The sequence below is a fragment of the Borostomias antarcticus genome, assembly GCF_949987555.1.
Source record: "Borostomias antarcticus genome assembly, chromosome: 24".
Lineage (NCBI taxonomy): Eukaryota > Metazoa > Chordata > Actinopteri > Stomiiformes > Stomiidae > Borostomias > Borostomias antarcticus.
The window spans coordinates 11,505,517-11,520,344 of record NC_140257.1 but is presented as its reverse complement, the minus strand read 5'-3'; the positions used below and the strand labels follow the sequence as shown (position 1 = coordinate 11,520,344).

At 58.6% G+C, this 14,828-nt stretch overlaps 1 protein-coding gene across 1 annotated transcript in view; it reads right to left on the bottom strand.

The window, feature by feature from the left end:
• Positions 1-14,828, bottom strand: part of mib1 (MIB E3 ubiquitin protein ligase 1) — a 51,053-nt gene that overhangs the window by 19,939 nt on the left and 16,286 nt on the right. The window contains 3 exon segments of the mRNA XM_084458467.1: positions 12,552-12,703; positions 12,806-13,003; positions 13,876-13,983. Coding sequence (XP_084314593.1) covers positions 12,552-12,703; positions 12,806-13,003; positions 13,876-13,983 — 458 coding nt within the window.

Sequence of the window (14,828 nt, the reverse complement as noted above, 5' to 3'; positions counted from 1 at the left end):
CAAATGGCAGGGGGGGGGTGGGGTGGGGGGGGGTGGAGACGCTAGCGTGCCGCGGCTAGCGCTACTCGCCTTGCAGGACGGTGGAATCGATAGGGCGGGCCAGGCTGGGGGGGGGGGGGGCGGGGGGGGTGGGGCTTCCCGGAGTCCGCGGCCAACAGCTGCTGAAGGCTTATGTTAGAGGGGGGGGAGCTGAGCGGGGACTATTTTTTGCGCCGCTTGACCAAATATGGTCAGGGAGGTGGTGAGAGAGAGAGAGAGAGAGAGACACTGGAGAGGACCCAGCGACCGTCGGACGGGTGCGTGTTTCGGATGCCTGGCCGGCCCATAAAGAGCTCGGCGTTCAGCTCAGTGCCGCGAGGGAGGGGGGAGGGAGAGGTGTGTGTATGTGTGGGTCGGGGGGAGGAAGGAGACACACACACCGACCGGCTCGTTCGCTGACCTGATACGCCGCCGCGTCAGCGTCCCCTGCGCCCGACAGCCACGCCCTTCGCCAGACCTTGACCTTCTCTCCGCGGGAGGGGAGAGTGGGGGTGGGGGACGACGACGACCCTACCGGCGTGCGACCCGAACTCAACACGCGTCCGCTGGCGACCGGTGCCCCCGCCCCCCCCCCCCCCGCGCACGCACGTCTCAAAAATAGCACTTTCCTCTACAAGGATACGGCGCCGACGGCGGCGGCCTGGAGGAGGCGTGTGAGCGGCGTGAAAGCGGCTCCCGCGCCTCCCGCCCCCCCTCTCCCGAGCGCCGGATAACAAAAAACGGGGGGGGGGGGCTGCGTCTGAGCGACCTTCGGCGCGCGACTAAGGCCTTAACGCCTCGCGCGCGTCGACTGAACGGATAAGGGGGGAGGGGCTTCCATGCGTCCCGGCTCTGCTCTGTTGACCGGGGCCTCCGTTCCTCTCCCCCTCTCTCTCTCTCTCTCTGGGTGTGTGAATGCACATGATGGAGAGCCGAGTGCTGCAGAGACCCCCCCTCCTCCTCCTCCTCCTCCCCCCCCCCACCCCGTTTTTCAAGCGCCGGCGCTCCATGTCAGCGCAATGTCTTCCCCTCCTAAGGTATGGCTGGAGTGCGCTCGCATGTTTGCTTCTCTTCTGCGCGGGCGTCTCTTTTCCCCTACCTCTCCTCCTCCCCTCCCCTCCCTGACTCTGGCGCCCTCCCCTCCTCCTCCTCCCTCCTCCTCCTCTCCGCCCCCCAATCAGAGAAGCTGATTCAGCGAGTCAGGCGTGCGCCCGGTCGCACACACACGCGACGGCTGCAGCAGCTGGAGCGCTCGCTAGGTCATTACGGCTCTGCTCCTCGCCAAGGAGGAGGAGGAGGAGCAGCCCGGATAAGAAACTGATCTGACAGGTAATATATGCTTCCCGCCCCCCCTCCCTACCGTGCCCCCCCCCCCCCCCCTCTTCTACTTTCAGGAGGGGAGTTCACCCCCGACGGGGCCCTGCCGTCCGCCGCCGCCGCCCGCCTCATCCTCCTCCTCCTCCTCCTCGGCGGTCGGTTATTAAGCGCGTGGCCGGCCGCGCGGGGGGACGCGGGGGTTTACTGTTCTGCAGCGCCGGCAGGACCGAACTTAACCAGGCGGCGCCTCCGGGCTTCTCCTCCCCGCGCGCCTCGCTCTCTGCTCGCTGGACGGACGGACAGAGGGAGAGAGAACGAGAGAGAGGGGGATGAGGAGGAGGAAGAGTACGGAAGAGGAGGAAAGGGAAGCGCGCCGACGGAGGAAACGAGGGAAAGTTGCCGTCGTCCACATGGATTTTTTTTTTGCCTCGCTCTCTCTCGGTCTCTCTCTCCCTCGTTCCGTCTCTCTCTCATCCTCCCTCTCTCTCTGTCTCTCTCTCTCCTGCGTTTGCCGGTACGGTCCGGACATGTCGCAGCGCCAGCAGAGCTCCTCGGGCTCGTTAGGCTCCGCGGCTCGATCTGACGGCGGACCTCCTCTAACTCAGACCCGCGCTGGCGTGGAGGGAGACTACCCCCCCCCCCCTCCACCCCACCCCACCCCGCTTCACGCCTCCTCCTCCGCATCGGACGCCCCCCCCCCCCCCCCACCCCCACTCCGCCGGACGGATACAATATCTGATGGGAAGTTTTTTTCCTTCTTCTTCATCTTTCTTCTCTTCCCGTTTTTGGCCGGCCGCTGTTTTTTTTTAGGACCTTGGTTGTGTGTGTGTATGTTGGGGGGGGGGGTCGCCATGATCTTCTCCACGGACGGCGGGGGGGGGGGGGAAGTTTTCGGGACGCGTCGTATATTTCCAGCCCGCGGACGCCGATGGCTGTCGGACGGATGACGAGGCAGCGGGACGACGAGAGGCGGGCGGGACGCCACTTCTGAACTGACTGTGGGGGGGCGGGGGGGGTTGAGTTGACGGTGCACAGCTGTGTCAGTCTATTAACACAGAGGAGGAGGAGGGGGGGGGGGGGGTGGGGGGGACAGTATGGGCTGGCTGGGGTAGATGTGTGTCACTGGCTGAACCCGGAGCACTAGAGGTGCTAACCCAGTTTCTCTCTCTCTGTGTGTGTGTGTGTGTGTGTGTCTGTGTGTGTGTGTGCTGGCTGGTGTGGGGGCAGGCGGTGCACACAGCACTGCGGCGCTGGGCTACAGCCCCCCGGGCCCCCCGGGACGGGACGAGGGAGGGGGGGCTCGCGCTCTTCTCCCCCGCGGCCCTCGCCTCGCTAGCTCGCCCCGGCGGGAGGAATTCCGCCCGCCCCTCTCTCTCTCTCTCTCCCCGCTTGCTCACCCTCTCGGGCGGCTGTGACATTTCCTAAACGGGACGTCGCACCTCCCGACCCCCCCTCCCCCCTTCCCCCAACCCTGCCCCCGTTTTAGCGCCGGGGGACAACTGTCACCACCACCGCTCGGCTTTCCGCCGTTAAAACCTCCCCGCGCTCTCCGCGCTGCCCGGAGATAACATGGGGGCTACCAGCCCCCTCCCGTTTCTCTCTGCCCTCAGCCTGGAGAGGCTAGCCTGCTAGCTGGGGGAGTGTGTGTGTGTGTGTGTGTGTGTGTGTGAGTGGGGGGGGGGGGGTCGGGGCGGTGTTGACTTGTGGAATGTGTTGGGTTGGGGTAAAGATTCATTAGAGACTCACTGAACATTTCATGCCACCATGCAAATGGTTATTGATCAATGGCCCCCCTTCCTCTCCGCACGCACACACACACACACACACACACACACACACACACACACACACACGCACACACACTCCCACCCATAGAACAGCTGCTCCCACAGTCAACATAGACAGGTGAGGCTACAGGGACAGAAAAAAAGAGGTGGAGTTGAGAAAGAAGGGTAAAAAGAACAGATCAACCAGAATGGAGTGAGAGAGAGAGGGAGGGGGAGAGAGAGAGAGAGAGGGAGAGAGAGAGAGAGAGAGAGAGAGAGGGGTGGGAGGGACCAGCGATGCACCCAGGGCCAATCCACAAATGCTGAGTGGGCATTAGCGCTCCGCATGTGACCTATGGCCTGCCTGTGAGCCTAAAGCCCAAATCCTGCGCACAATAGCTTCCTGTTCCACTTGGATCCCCCTGGTTTTTCAAACATCAGCAGGCGCTCACACACACACATACACGCACACACACACACACACACACACGCCACTGAGGACTGGAGCTGATACAGGAGACAGGGAAGGCATGGGGGGGGGGGGGGGGGGGAGAGAGAGAGAGAGAGAGAGAGAGAGAGAGAGAGAGAGAGGGAGGGAGGGAGGGAGGGAGGGAGGTGCATACTAGTAAGGGAGAAGGGGTAGAGGGTGGGAGAGAGAGAGAGAGAGAGAGAGAGAGAGAGAGGGAGAGAGAGAGGGGGGGGGGGACGAGGGAGTGAGTACTGTGTTTAGCTGCGCCCCTCGTTCCCAGGACACAAGGACCACGGCGTGCGCGTGGAGAGGTGGCCAGGAGGCTCGCCACTACCAAGGACACTTTGCTGAAGGAGAAAAAAGTCACCCTTCTTCTTCGCCGCTTTCTGCCCAACCTCTATCTCCTCCTCCTCGTTTTTTTTTCCTTCTTCCTGAAGACAAGGACAACCTTCTGCTGCTGTGTGAAAGAAAAAAAGAGAGAAAAAAAAAGGAAAAAGAACCTGGAAGCTCCTATTCCTCCCTCCCCTGCTCCGAATGGTTTCTCCCAGTTTTGGTGGAGGACAGCTGGGGTCACCAGGACAATCTCCTATGGTATGGACTGGAACATGTTTGATCTGCGTGGAGGAACGGGGGGGGGGGGGGGTTGGCTTGCCGGCTAGCTGAGAGGAGGGGGGGGGGGGGGGGGGGGGTGGCTTGAGCGTTGATCTGAATTCACGCTCAAAGTCACCTTACGATGACGCCGTGCCACGCTCCTACTACATTCTGGGGACGGTGAGGACACGAAAAAACACACAGAAACGCCCAATCTGTTCATTTTTCTGCTACTAATGTCTTCCCACCTTGTGACAGATGGCGCGAGTGTGTGGACTGGCTTTGCCTGCTTGGTGTCCATACTTCTTTATGTACCCATATGTATATGGTCGCTATGGAATGTAAAGAAGTATGTATCCCTGGCGAGGCGCGAGACCGCGCGGGGTGACGACTGTTCTGGGGTGAGGACTGTTCTGATTGGTGAAGGGAGCACGCTATGGGCTCTTGCCGTGTGACCATCTGTGTTGCTGTGGAGATTGTGAACGCGCCGGCGGCGTCGGGCGTGTACGCAAGTATGGCGGACGGAGAGAGAGATGGAGGGAGGGAGAGGGGGGGGGGGGAGAGAGAGAGAGAGAGAGAGAGAGAGAGTGAATGCAAGTGGTATAGAACTTATACATTGGCTATACTGTCTCTGGGCAGTCTCACTGCAGTAACTTACTACTTTCTCAAACTGGCTGATATAGCAAGAACCCCCCCCCCCCCCCTCCCCTAACCGAGCCATCCTGTCACTTCTAAGGAGCGACTGTGTCTATATCTAGACAGCAGCATATGTAGGGCGCAGTCCGTCGTGGCGTGTGGCGTCTCTCTCTCTCTGTGTGTGGCGCCGGGAGTTCGCTCACCTCCGCCGGCTGAAAGGTTGACTAACCGCCCTGCGACATCGCCATACCAACAGGGCCTCCTTTCATCGGCGTGGGGGTTTTTACTGCATAACGGCCCTTGACTGGTGGCCAGCTGCAACTTAGCGCCGGGCTGGGGGGGGGCGAGGAGGAGGAGGAGGAGGAGGAGGGGGGGGGAGTTTAATACTATAATCTCACTGCCGGTTCCTCCCACGGCGGCCTGGGAGGAGGCAGGGGAAGGCAAATCGGGGCGAAAACTCTGCCGTTTCCTTTTTCTTTCCTAAACGATAAGCGAACGAGCCGGTTGAGCGAGGGAGAGTTGCTGAGGAGGCAGATCAGAGAGGCGCCCGGGCCGCCGTCGCCGCTAGAGGCTGGCCCGACCCCAGTGCTGTATCATATGGCTGCTGTGTTAACCCTGCTCCAGCTATGCCCCCCCCCACCCCCACCACCCCCTCTCGCCCCTCCACCAACCCCTCTGACCCCCCCCCCGACCGCCTACCCAGATTCCTGTCCTCATTGTTCATGTTTGCTATGCTTGCCAAATGCTTTGCTGGGCCACACGGCCGCCAGATTAGGCCATCGAAAAGTGACAATGCAGGATCAGGGTCGACTTCGGCCCGTCAGCTGATTCCAATTGTCGACTGACTGCTTCAAACAAATAAAGGCAAGGGGACAGAGAGAGAGACAGAGAGAGAGAAAGAGAGACAGAGAGAGAGAGAGAGACAGAGAGAGAGAGAGACAGAGAGAGACAGAGAGACAGAGAGAGGCAGGTGGCTGTTTGCATGGCCTGCTATTCATATCTAGCAATTTCACCCATTCTAATACCCAGCCTCCCTCTCCCTCTCTCTCCCTCCCTCTCTCTCTCTCCCTCTCTCTCCCTCTCTCTCTCTCCCTCTCTCTCTCCCTCTCTCTCTCTCCCTCTCTCTCCCTCTCTCTCCCTCTTTGGCCCCCCGTCCCCCAGTAGCCACAGATATGTCCTGAGCCCTGGTCCTCCTGTCCCCTCTCTACCACACTAACCCCTGGTCCTCCTGTCCCCTCTCTACCACACTAACCCCTGGTCCTCCTGTCCCCTCTCTACCACACTAACCCCTGGTCCTCCTGTCCCCTCTCTACCACACTAACCCCTGGTCCTCCTGTCCCCTCTCTACCACACTAACCCCTGGTCCTCCTGTCCCCTCTCTACCACACTAACCCCTGGTCCTCCTGTCCCCTCTCTACCACACTAACCCCTGGTCCTCCTGTCCCCTCTCTACCACACTAACCCCTGGTCCTCCTGTCCCCTCTCTACCACACTAACCCCTGGTCCTCCTGTCCTCTCTACCACACTAACCCCTGGTCCTCCTGTCCCCTCTCTACCACACTAACCCCTGGTCCTCCTGTCCCCTCTCAGCCACACTAACCCCTGCTGCACTTCTTCTGACTAGAGGCTCTGCTCGTTTTCCAGGTAGTAATATTCCACTTGAACAAAGTGTCTGTCGTAGTGTTCCACGACCAGACAACGCGCCGCGGTCAAAAACTAACAAACGTTCATTAGCAGACAGGCCCTGGCCTACAGGCTAGCTAGATAAACTCCATCCCGACGGATGGCCGGCTACCTAATTATCCAAAAGAAACTTCCGGAGAAGCAGCTTCATCAAACCAAATGCTTCAAACCAAATCAAAAACCGTAACTTCGGGGGAAAAGGCGAGCTCGTAGAGCAAAAAACGCCCGCCTGCGAGCAGGAGAGCGGCTGTGGGAAGCGGGTGCGCGCCGCCCCGGCGCCGTATGAATATTCTAATGAAGCGCGCCGTGACACTCCATTGTGGCTTGATTAATATGCCGAGGGTGGCGCTAGGACTTATTCCATTAGCCATACATGAGAGGAACGGCGTGGGGCTCGGGCAGTGTTCTTAACGCTGACGGTCTGCCTTCCCGTTCCGGCGACATCTGGACAGAAGGGGGGGGGAGAAAGAAACGCTCGAGATTTAAACCCCGGGTAGGAAGGAATGGGATCTGTAACCTACCTGTCCTTTTTTTAATAATACATTATTTCTTTTCTTTTTTTACCTCAGTGCAATTTATATTGGAGTCGTGAGGACAAAAGTGCTGGAATAATTCAAGCGAGTCTAGAAGTCTCCGAACGACGCCAGACCTTGGGAGACCAAAAACGAGAACTCTTGACTTAACCTGCCGTTACAATCTTCTGTCCAACTCCCTATCCTGGTGTCTCTGTCCAGGCCTGTCCCCCATGTGTCTCTGTCTGTCTGTCTCTTATTCGGTCGAGACATCTCTTAGCTGAGTGTCGCCCGCTTCCGTCTCTGCCGGGTCGCCGGCTTCCTCCCGACCTCGCCGCCCCGGCCGCCGCCCGCATGCCTGAGTGACACGCGCAGCAGATGCTGACATTATCAAATACCCTGGGCCTGTCGTCCTCCTGCTCTTGCCCTGTTATGGCCAGCGGACGAGGTGGGCGGCCAGCTGCCCGACCATCTGACTCTACCCTGTGTGTGTGTGTGTGGGTGTGTGTGTGTGCGGTGCCATATCTAGCTGGCTCTGCGCTGACCTCCGCGTTCCCTCTCGCCGGCCCCGTCTGTCCCTCAGCTGTCGCTGAACACCCCGGGCGAGCGACTCTCTCCGCTGCCGAACGGCCGATAAGGCGCGGGGGAAGGACGCCGAAGAAAAGCCGCCGTCCAAAAAACGCCGACCGATCGCGTCGTCCGGATGGGGGGTTTGGGGCCGTGCCGAATTAGAGTTGTGACTTGACGCGGGGCCCGGTGCTCCTGCGGGAGAGTGTGTGTGTGTGTGTGTGTGTGTGTGTGTCGGCCGTCACAGTGACCTGAGCAGCGGCGTGCCCGCGGCGGGCCCATCCTTCAGAGCCTGTAATTGCTACATGACACCGGGACATTTGACTCGAGTGCACCGAGACGCCATCATCGCCCTTTCCTCAGGAAACAATCCCTCTCACTCTCTGGGAGAGCTGAAAACACAACTTCGAAAAATACCCAGGATATATATATATATATATATATATACACACATACACTAAATATATATATGCACACTATTCATTTTTTAGTATGTAGTAAGTGGAAGATGCAGGGGGAATAGTCAAGGATATAAGAGAAGGGCTTCTTGGACACTAGTCTATCTCTCCCTCCGCTAGTACACGTCTTGCCAGGTGATGTTTGTTCACATGTGAGCTGTCTTCTCTCTTGCTTCCAGCGGTTGGTTCCCTGGCTCTGCTGACTGGTCAGGAGGACGCCTGGCCCCGCCCTCCTCCCGACAGGCCCCTCCCGGGGCCCGCCGACCCACAATGCTTTGCTAAAGCTGGTAAAATGGAACCAAATCACCTCTTGAATGGATTTGGTCCCCTTCAACCAGCTGTAGCTATGCTTTGATGACTACAGGAAGCACCACCCCTCCTCCCCCCCCTCCTCCTGTCCAAGGCGTGTCTTCGATAATAATTGTGTGTTACAATCTGGACATGTGTGCCATAATGACTTCAGCCTCGGCCCCCTGGACGTTTTCCACAGCCTGTGAGTGATTATTGATCTGAGTGTCATGTTCCATGCTGAACCCTGTCCCTTGTTTCCTGACAAATAAAGAGAGAGCCGAAGAGAGACGTGCTTCCTGGTGTTGGTGTCGCTCCGCGTTCTTTTCTCTGACTGTCCTCGTCGCCGACCCTCTCTCACTCCCCCCCCCCCCCCGGAGATTGGTATTCCGGCCGGGCGCGCTCGTCGGCGGCGTCCGTTTTAAAAATAGCAGGGCAGGGGCGCGCCGGACGGCCCCTCTGACCGTCTGGACGGCGGTGGGGTGACATCAGTTAGTCACGGTGGGGTAGTGGTGGTGTTGAGGAGAGGGGGGTGGGGGTGGCGGGGGGTGTGTGAGTGGGGGTTTGGGGGGGGAGGTACAGGCCTACACAGTGGTGTGGGGTGGACGCGGACACAACTGCTTAAAAGTGCAGATCTGAGTGTTCTAAGGACTGCAAAGGGAAGAAGGGAGTAGTCACCCACACACACCCACACACACACACACACACACACACCGACGAGTTATGCCCCCCCCCCTCCTCCTGGAGCCTGAGACGGTGGAAGAAGAGGAGGGAGATGAGAGCCAGATGCTCCAGAGGACGACAACTGAACACACAAATCACCGGAGCAGACCCCCTCACGGACACACACACACACACACACACACACGCACATGCACACGCACACACACACACACACACACACACACACACGAGCCAGTGCCGCAGTACAGGCAGGCAAATCAAACCGAGAGACCCTTCTCTCTGCATCTTGTCATCGCTCTTGTCCTCTCTCTCTCTCTCCCTCTCACTCACTCTCTCCCTCTCTCCCTTTCTCTCTCTCTCTCCATCTCACTCTCTCTCACTCACTCACTCACTCTCCCTCCCTCCCTCCCTCCCTCCCTCCCTCCCTCCCTCCCTCCCTCCCTCCCTCCCTCACTCAGTCTCCCTCCCTCTCTCTCTCTCTCTCTCTCTCACGTACAGCATTGCATCACACTTGGCGTTCCCTGCATGCTCATATCAAACTGACCTGTGAGACTAGCTGAGACAGAGACAAGTCGAGACACACCCTAAAAGAATAGCGCTACGGCGCGGTGGCTATAGATCACGCGGCAGCTCGGACGACCGTGACTAAAACAGGGCGCTGATGTGAATGGCGCGGGGCCTGGGCGAGTCTCTGAGTGAGCGGTCAGGCACGCCAACCCGACACAAACCAGGGCCGCTCGCCGCTCGAGTGGCTGATAGCGTTTCCGTTGATACACCTTTGTGTTGCGCGCAAATAGCAACACACCCCCCCCCCCCCCTCCTCCTCCTGCTCCTCCCAGTCTCCCAGATTAGACTAATCGCTGAGTGTTTTTGAGAAGAGACGGGGAGGCGCTCCTGATTCCAGACATGCCAGCGAGCGCCGCTACGCGTCCCGTCTCTCTCTCCGCGGGGCCCGGAACGCTCTTCCCCCGGGCGCGATAATTATGACGGCCGCCATTACGGCGCTCGCCATTAGTTCTGCTAGCTGGGCCGAGCCATTAGCCCGGGAGGGGACGCTGTCCCGATCCCCCGCCCCGGGTGATCCGATTATACCGTACGGGGGCGTCCTGCCCGTGGGTGAATTAAAGGGGTGCGGGGTGTCCCTGTTAAAGGGGCGGGGCCGGCGGCCGTTTGTGAGTCAGGGGATATTAATCATACTGTTTACAGCGCTGTAGCAACTACTGCCTCCCAGCAGAGGAGGAGAACCGCTGAGACGAACCAGCCCCTCTCGCAGCCAGAGGCTGCGGTAAACACACACACACACACACACACACACACACACACACACGCGCACGTGACCGGCAAGTGGAACATCCGAGTCTTCCCCAAACAGCACGATTACCCACCGAGCAAATTGTAACACAAACCATTTAGGCCTCCTGCACAGTAAAAAGCTGCTGCTCGTTTCTGTGTGTGTGTGTGTGTGTGTGTGTGTGTGTGTGTGTGTGTGTGTGTGTGTGTGTGTGTGAGTAATGAGAGGGGTGATATATGGCGTGGCTGCCACATTAGTGCGTGGCCCCCGCCGGTGGGGTTGATTTGTCTCTGCGTCTCAAACTCCGCACGGTCGTCCCCCATCCGTCACCTGCCCTCGGCCTGCGCGCCGCCATCTTTAACTACGGCTACTCCGCCCCCGGAAGGCCTGCCCGCGCTCGCACGGCCCCGGTGTGTGTCTCCACACACACACACACACACACACATACACACACACACACGCACACACACACACACACACACACACTCCTCCAGCTCCTAGTGTGTGTCATATCTGGTGCCTTATAGAAAGAGACAATACTGCAGGACAACCAGTGATACCGGGGGGGGAGGGGGGGGGGCTTTTACACAGAGCGGTTTTGACATCATAGAAACTGCACTAGTAGCGGCGCACACACACACTGGCCGACCGCTTCCCCGAGCCCAACGACGAGAGGGAGGAACCCAGCCGGAACGTCATTACTGAGGCTGGGCTGTTGAATTCTCGACAACAAACAGACGCTGCGTTAACAGCTTCAGAGTTGGCGTTGGGGGGGGGTGGGGGGGGAGTGGGGGGGTGGCAGAGTATTTTAACACGCCCGCTGAGGGAACTCTTCAGGTATACGACTCTGCTGCACCGCCTGCCGTGAGAGTTGACACTCAAGTCGTGACGGCGGCTCCCCACAAGCACAAAAATAAACGCGGCCCTCCGAGTGCTTTCGCTGCAGCCGGGAGGGGGGGCGGGGGGACGGACACTCGCCTCGGAGACCCGGCCCTCTGCGACGCCGCGGGCGCCCGAGCGCGAAATAAAAGTAAATGGCCGGACTGCGGCGGCCCGACATACATCTCGGTGGCTCTGAAGGCGGCGCCGTGCCGGGGGCGCCGCGCTATAAAACGCCGACTCCGGCGCCTTTTCACCTCGCGAGTCGATACCGCGCGGCCCGTGATGTCACATGCGCTGGACGGCAGAGGGAGTGGAGGTGGGGGAGGGGGGGAGGGGGGTTAGGGTCAGTATAATCCGCTATAGGGGACCACTTTGCTTCTATACTTCCAGCCTTGCCTTGAACAGAGCAGCGCGCGGTTCACCAGGGCGCTTAAGTGGAAAGATTTGTCTCCCGTCTTTTGATGTTATGACTAGTAAGAGGGGGAGAGAGAGAAAAAAAAAAGAATCATGGCGGTTATGAAAAATGACTCCGATGCATCTCTGAGCACCGGGCTGGTAATAGAATGTCAGCCTCATGGCTGATTGCGGCCCAGATTATCCCTCTAACTGGCTATCTATCAGTGTGTGTGTGTGTGTGTGTGTGTGTGCATGTGTGTGTGCGCGTGTGTGTGTGTGGAGCTGGCAGACCAGGCCAGGGCCAGACAGAGTTGGAGCGCCAGGTTGCTCCACAACCCTCTGACCCCAATCCTGCTTGTCCGGGCGCCAGCGGAATGTGTGTCAGAGAGAGGGGGGGGTGGTGACACGGACGTCCCTCCAGTCAGCCTGACCGCGGCAGGACAGGCGGACAGGGGGACAGGGACGGGACCCTGGCCTCAGGGACAGCTGCTGACTTTCCTGGAACACCCAGGGGGGGGGGGGGGGGGGGGGGGTGAAAGGTGGATGGCCCCCGTCCACCTCTACGGCCCGGGCTTATCAGCCATCAGACCCCGCCCCCCCGCGCCCCCCAGTAGACCGCAGTCTGTCTAAGCTCTCCGCTCGTCCTCTCGTGCGTGAAGGACGAGAATAGCCTGTCACGGAGGGGGGGGGGGGGACTGGGTGGGGACAGAAATGGCCGCGGTCGAGGAGCGCCGCAGCGCCGACGCGGAACCCGCGCGGGGGGGTTCTCCCACAGCCCATACACACACACACACATATACACACTCTCGGCGGAGCGCGGCCGATACAAAGACACGCCATGCGGAGGAGGTGTTTCGCGGCGGAAACTGCAACCCGTTAAACCCGAATCCACTGCAAGGGCATGATCAAAAAATAATCATAATAATAAAAACACATAAAAAAAGACATATCAAAAGCAGACTTCCGGAGAGAGATGGCGGCGCGGCGCTCTACCTGGGGTTCCCGCGCAGGGCGGCGTGGTGCAGCGCGTTGAAGCCGTTGTTGTTGGTGATGGTGACGTCGGCGCCCGCCTCCAGCAGCACCGACAGCATGTCGTCCCGCTTCTTGCTGATGGCGTCGTGGAGGGGCGTGTCTCCCTCGGAGTCCTGCGGGGGGGGCGACATCCGGTCAGTCACCGCCGTCCGCCCGCCCTCTAACGCGTTAACCCCGATACTGTGTGTGTGTGAGTGTGTGTGTGTGTGCCGTACCTGGAGGCTGGGGTGGCAGCCGAAGTCCAGCAGGGTTTTGACCACCTGCAGGTGGCCCTTGTTGACGGCGATGTGCAGGGGCGTCTGGCGCCGCTTGTTCCTGGCGTTCAGGTCGGCCCCGCCCCTCTGCAGCACCTCGATGACCGAGCCTTCGTCGCCGAAGGACGCGTGGTGCACCGCCCGGTCGCCGTCCTTGTCCTGCGAGCGGCGCCGACACAGACACAAGCACACACACACAGGTTCACTAACCCCATGCTCCCTCACGGTAAAAATTCCCGACGGTCAGTATTACCGTCTCAAAATGATTTATCATTAAAGCCGTGTTTGATTAGCGCATTACCACGGTAAATACTGTCTGACGTCAAGGCGGATTCGTTGTTGCTTCCCGAGCATGGCGGAAGGCGGAGCTGCGGAGATTGACCCGCCTTCTTAGAGGACTGAGTCTGAAGGTAACGAGCATGTGGGAATTCTGGGATGGATGGGAAAGTCACGGTTTGTCCGTCTAACTTGCTAATAGCTTGTGTCAATAATGTAACCTGAAGCTTTCGGTGTAACCTACTCTTGTAAAGACGCTGCGCGTTCTGCTTTCGTAGGCTGGTCGTGAGCCCAGCGTTTAGTTTCACTTGAAAGAAGAGAGGCATAGTATCAATTGAGAAAAAGTGTGTGTGTGTGTGTGTGTGTGTGTGTGCGATTGAGTAAAATGACTGAAAAAGAATAATAGTGATGTGTGTGTGTGTATCAGTACCTTTTGAACCATTTCAGGATATTTTAACAATACCGTGATAATACTGATAACCGCGGTCATTTTGGTCACTAAAGCCGTGATATGAAATGTTCAAACTGTTACACCTAATGTTGGCTCCCTCTGGTCAATATTTGCTTATGAGAACATTTTGAGTTGCGGTGCGCGACCTGATAAAATTCTAGTTGGCAAGAAATAGATACTGGCAGCAACTAGGTGTGTGTGTGTTTAAGTGAATCAGTCAGGTAACCTGCCTGTCATCTGGAATAAGGTCTGTGTGTGTGTGTGTGTGTGTGTGTGTGTGCGCGTGTGCGTGTGTGTTACTGACCTCGGCCTCCAGGTCCACGCTGTGCTTCAGCAGCAGCTTGAGGACGTCCACGTGACCGTTCTGACTGGCCGCCTGCATGGCCGTGTGTCCAGCACACTGCCCGTTCACCTGCAAACACATGACAGGTCTGTGAGTGTGTGTGTGTGTGTGTGTGTGTGGGTGTGTGTGTTTCAGCGAATCAGTACCCTGCCTGTACATCTGGATAAATCAGAATAATGTGTGCGACTGTGTGTGTGTGTTTAAGTGAATCAGCCAGGTAGCCTGCCTGTCATCTGGAATAAGGTCTGTGTGTGTGTGTGTGTGTGTGTGGGTGTGTGTGTGGGTGTGTGTGTGCGTGCGCGTGGAGGACAGCGTGTTTGATCACCAACTGCAGCACTGCAATACTTCAGGCCATAAATATTCATGCGGGCTCCTTCGGGAGCCTCCAGACGTCTGATCCTGGCGGGCGGAGCGCTTGGCCGAGCTTCGCCACGGACGCCTTCAGCAAATAATTCCGCTGAAAGGCGGAGGGGCTCCTAGCCAGCCCTCACCGCACTTACCGACAAACACACACACGCGTATACACACACGGACATAAACACACACACACACACACGGACATAAACACACACGCGCGTATACACACACGGACATAAACAAACACACACACACACACACACACACACACACACACACACACACACACACACACACACACAATATTGCAGCAGTAGAGTCCACTCAGGGGCTGATCACACTGCAGCTGGAGGCACGGTCACTTCAGACCCGCGTTGACGGAGCGGAGCGCCACGGGACGGCGTGCCCGCGGAGTCGGCGCATTTGACCGGTGCTGTAATAACGTGAGCTGCAGCCGGCTATCAATAGCTAAAGTAGGAACCGGCCGAGTGTAATCGGATCATCTATGGCCAGCTCTCCTAGGAGACTCTCCTCCTGCGCCAGATAATACACTTTCT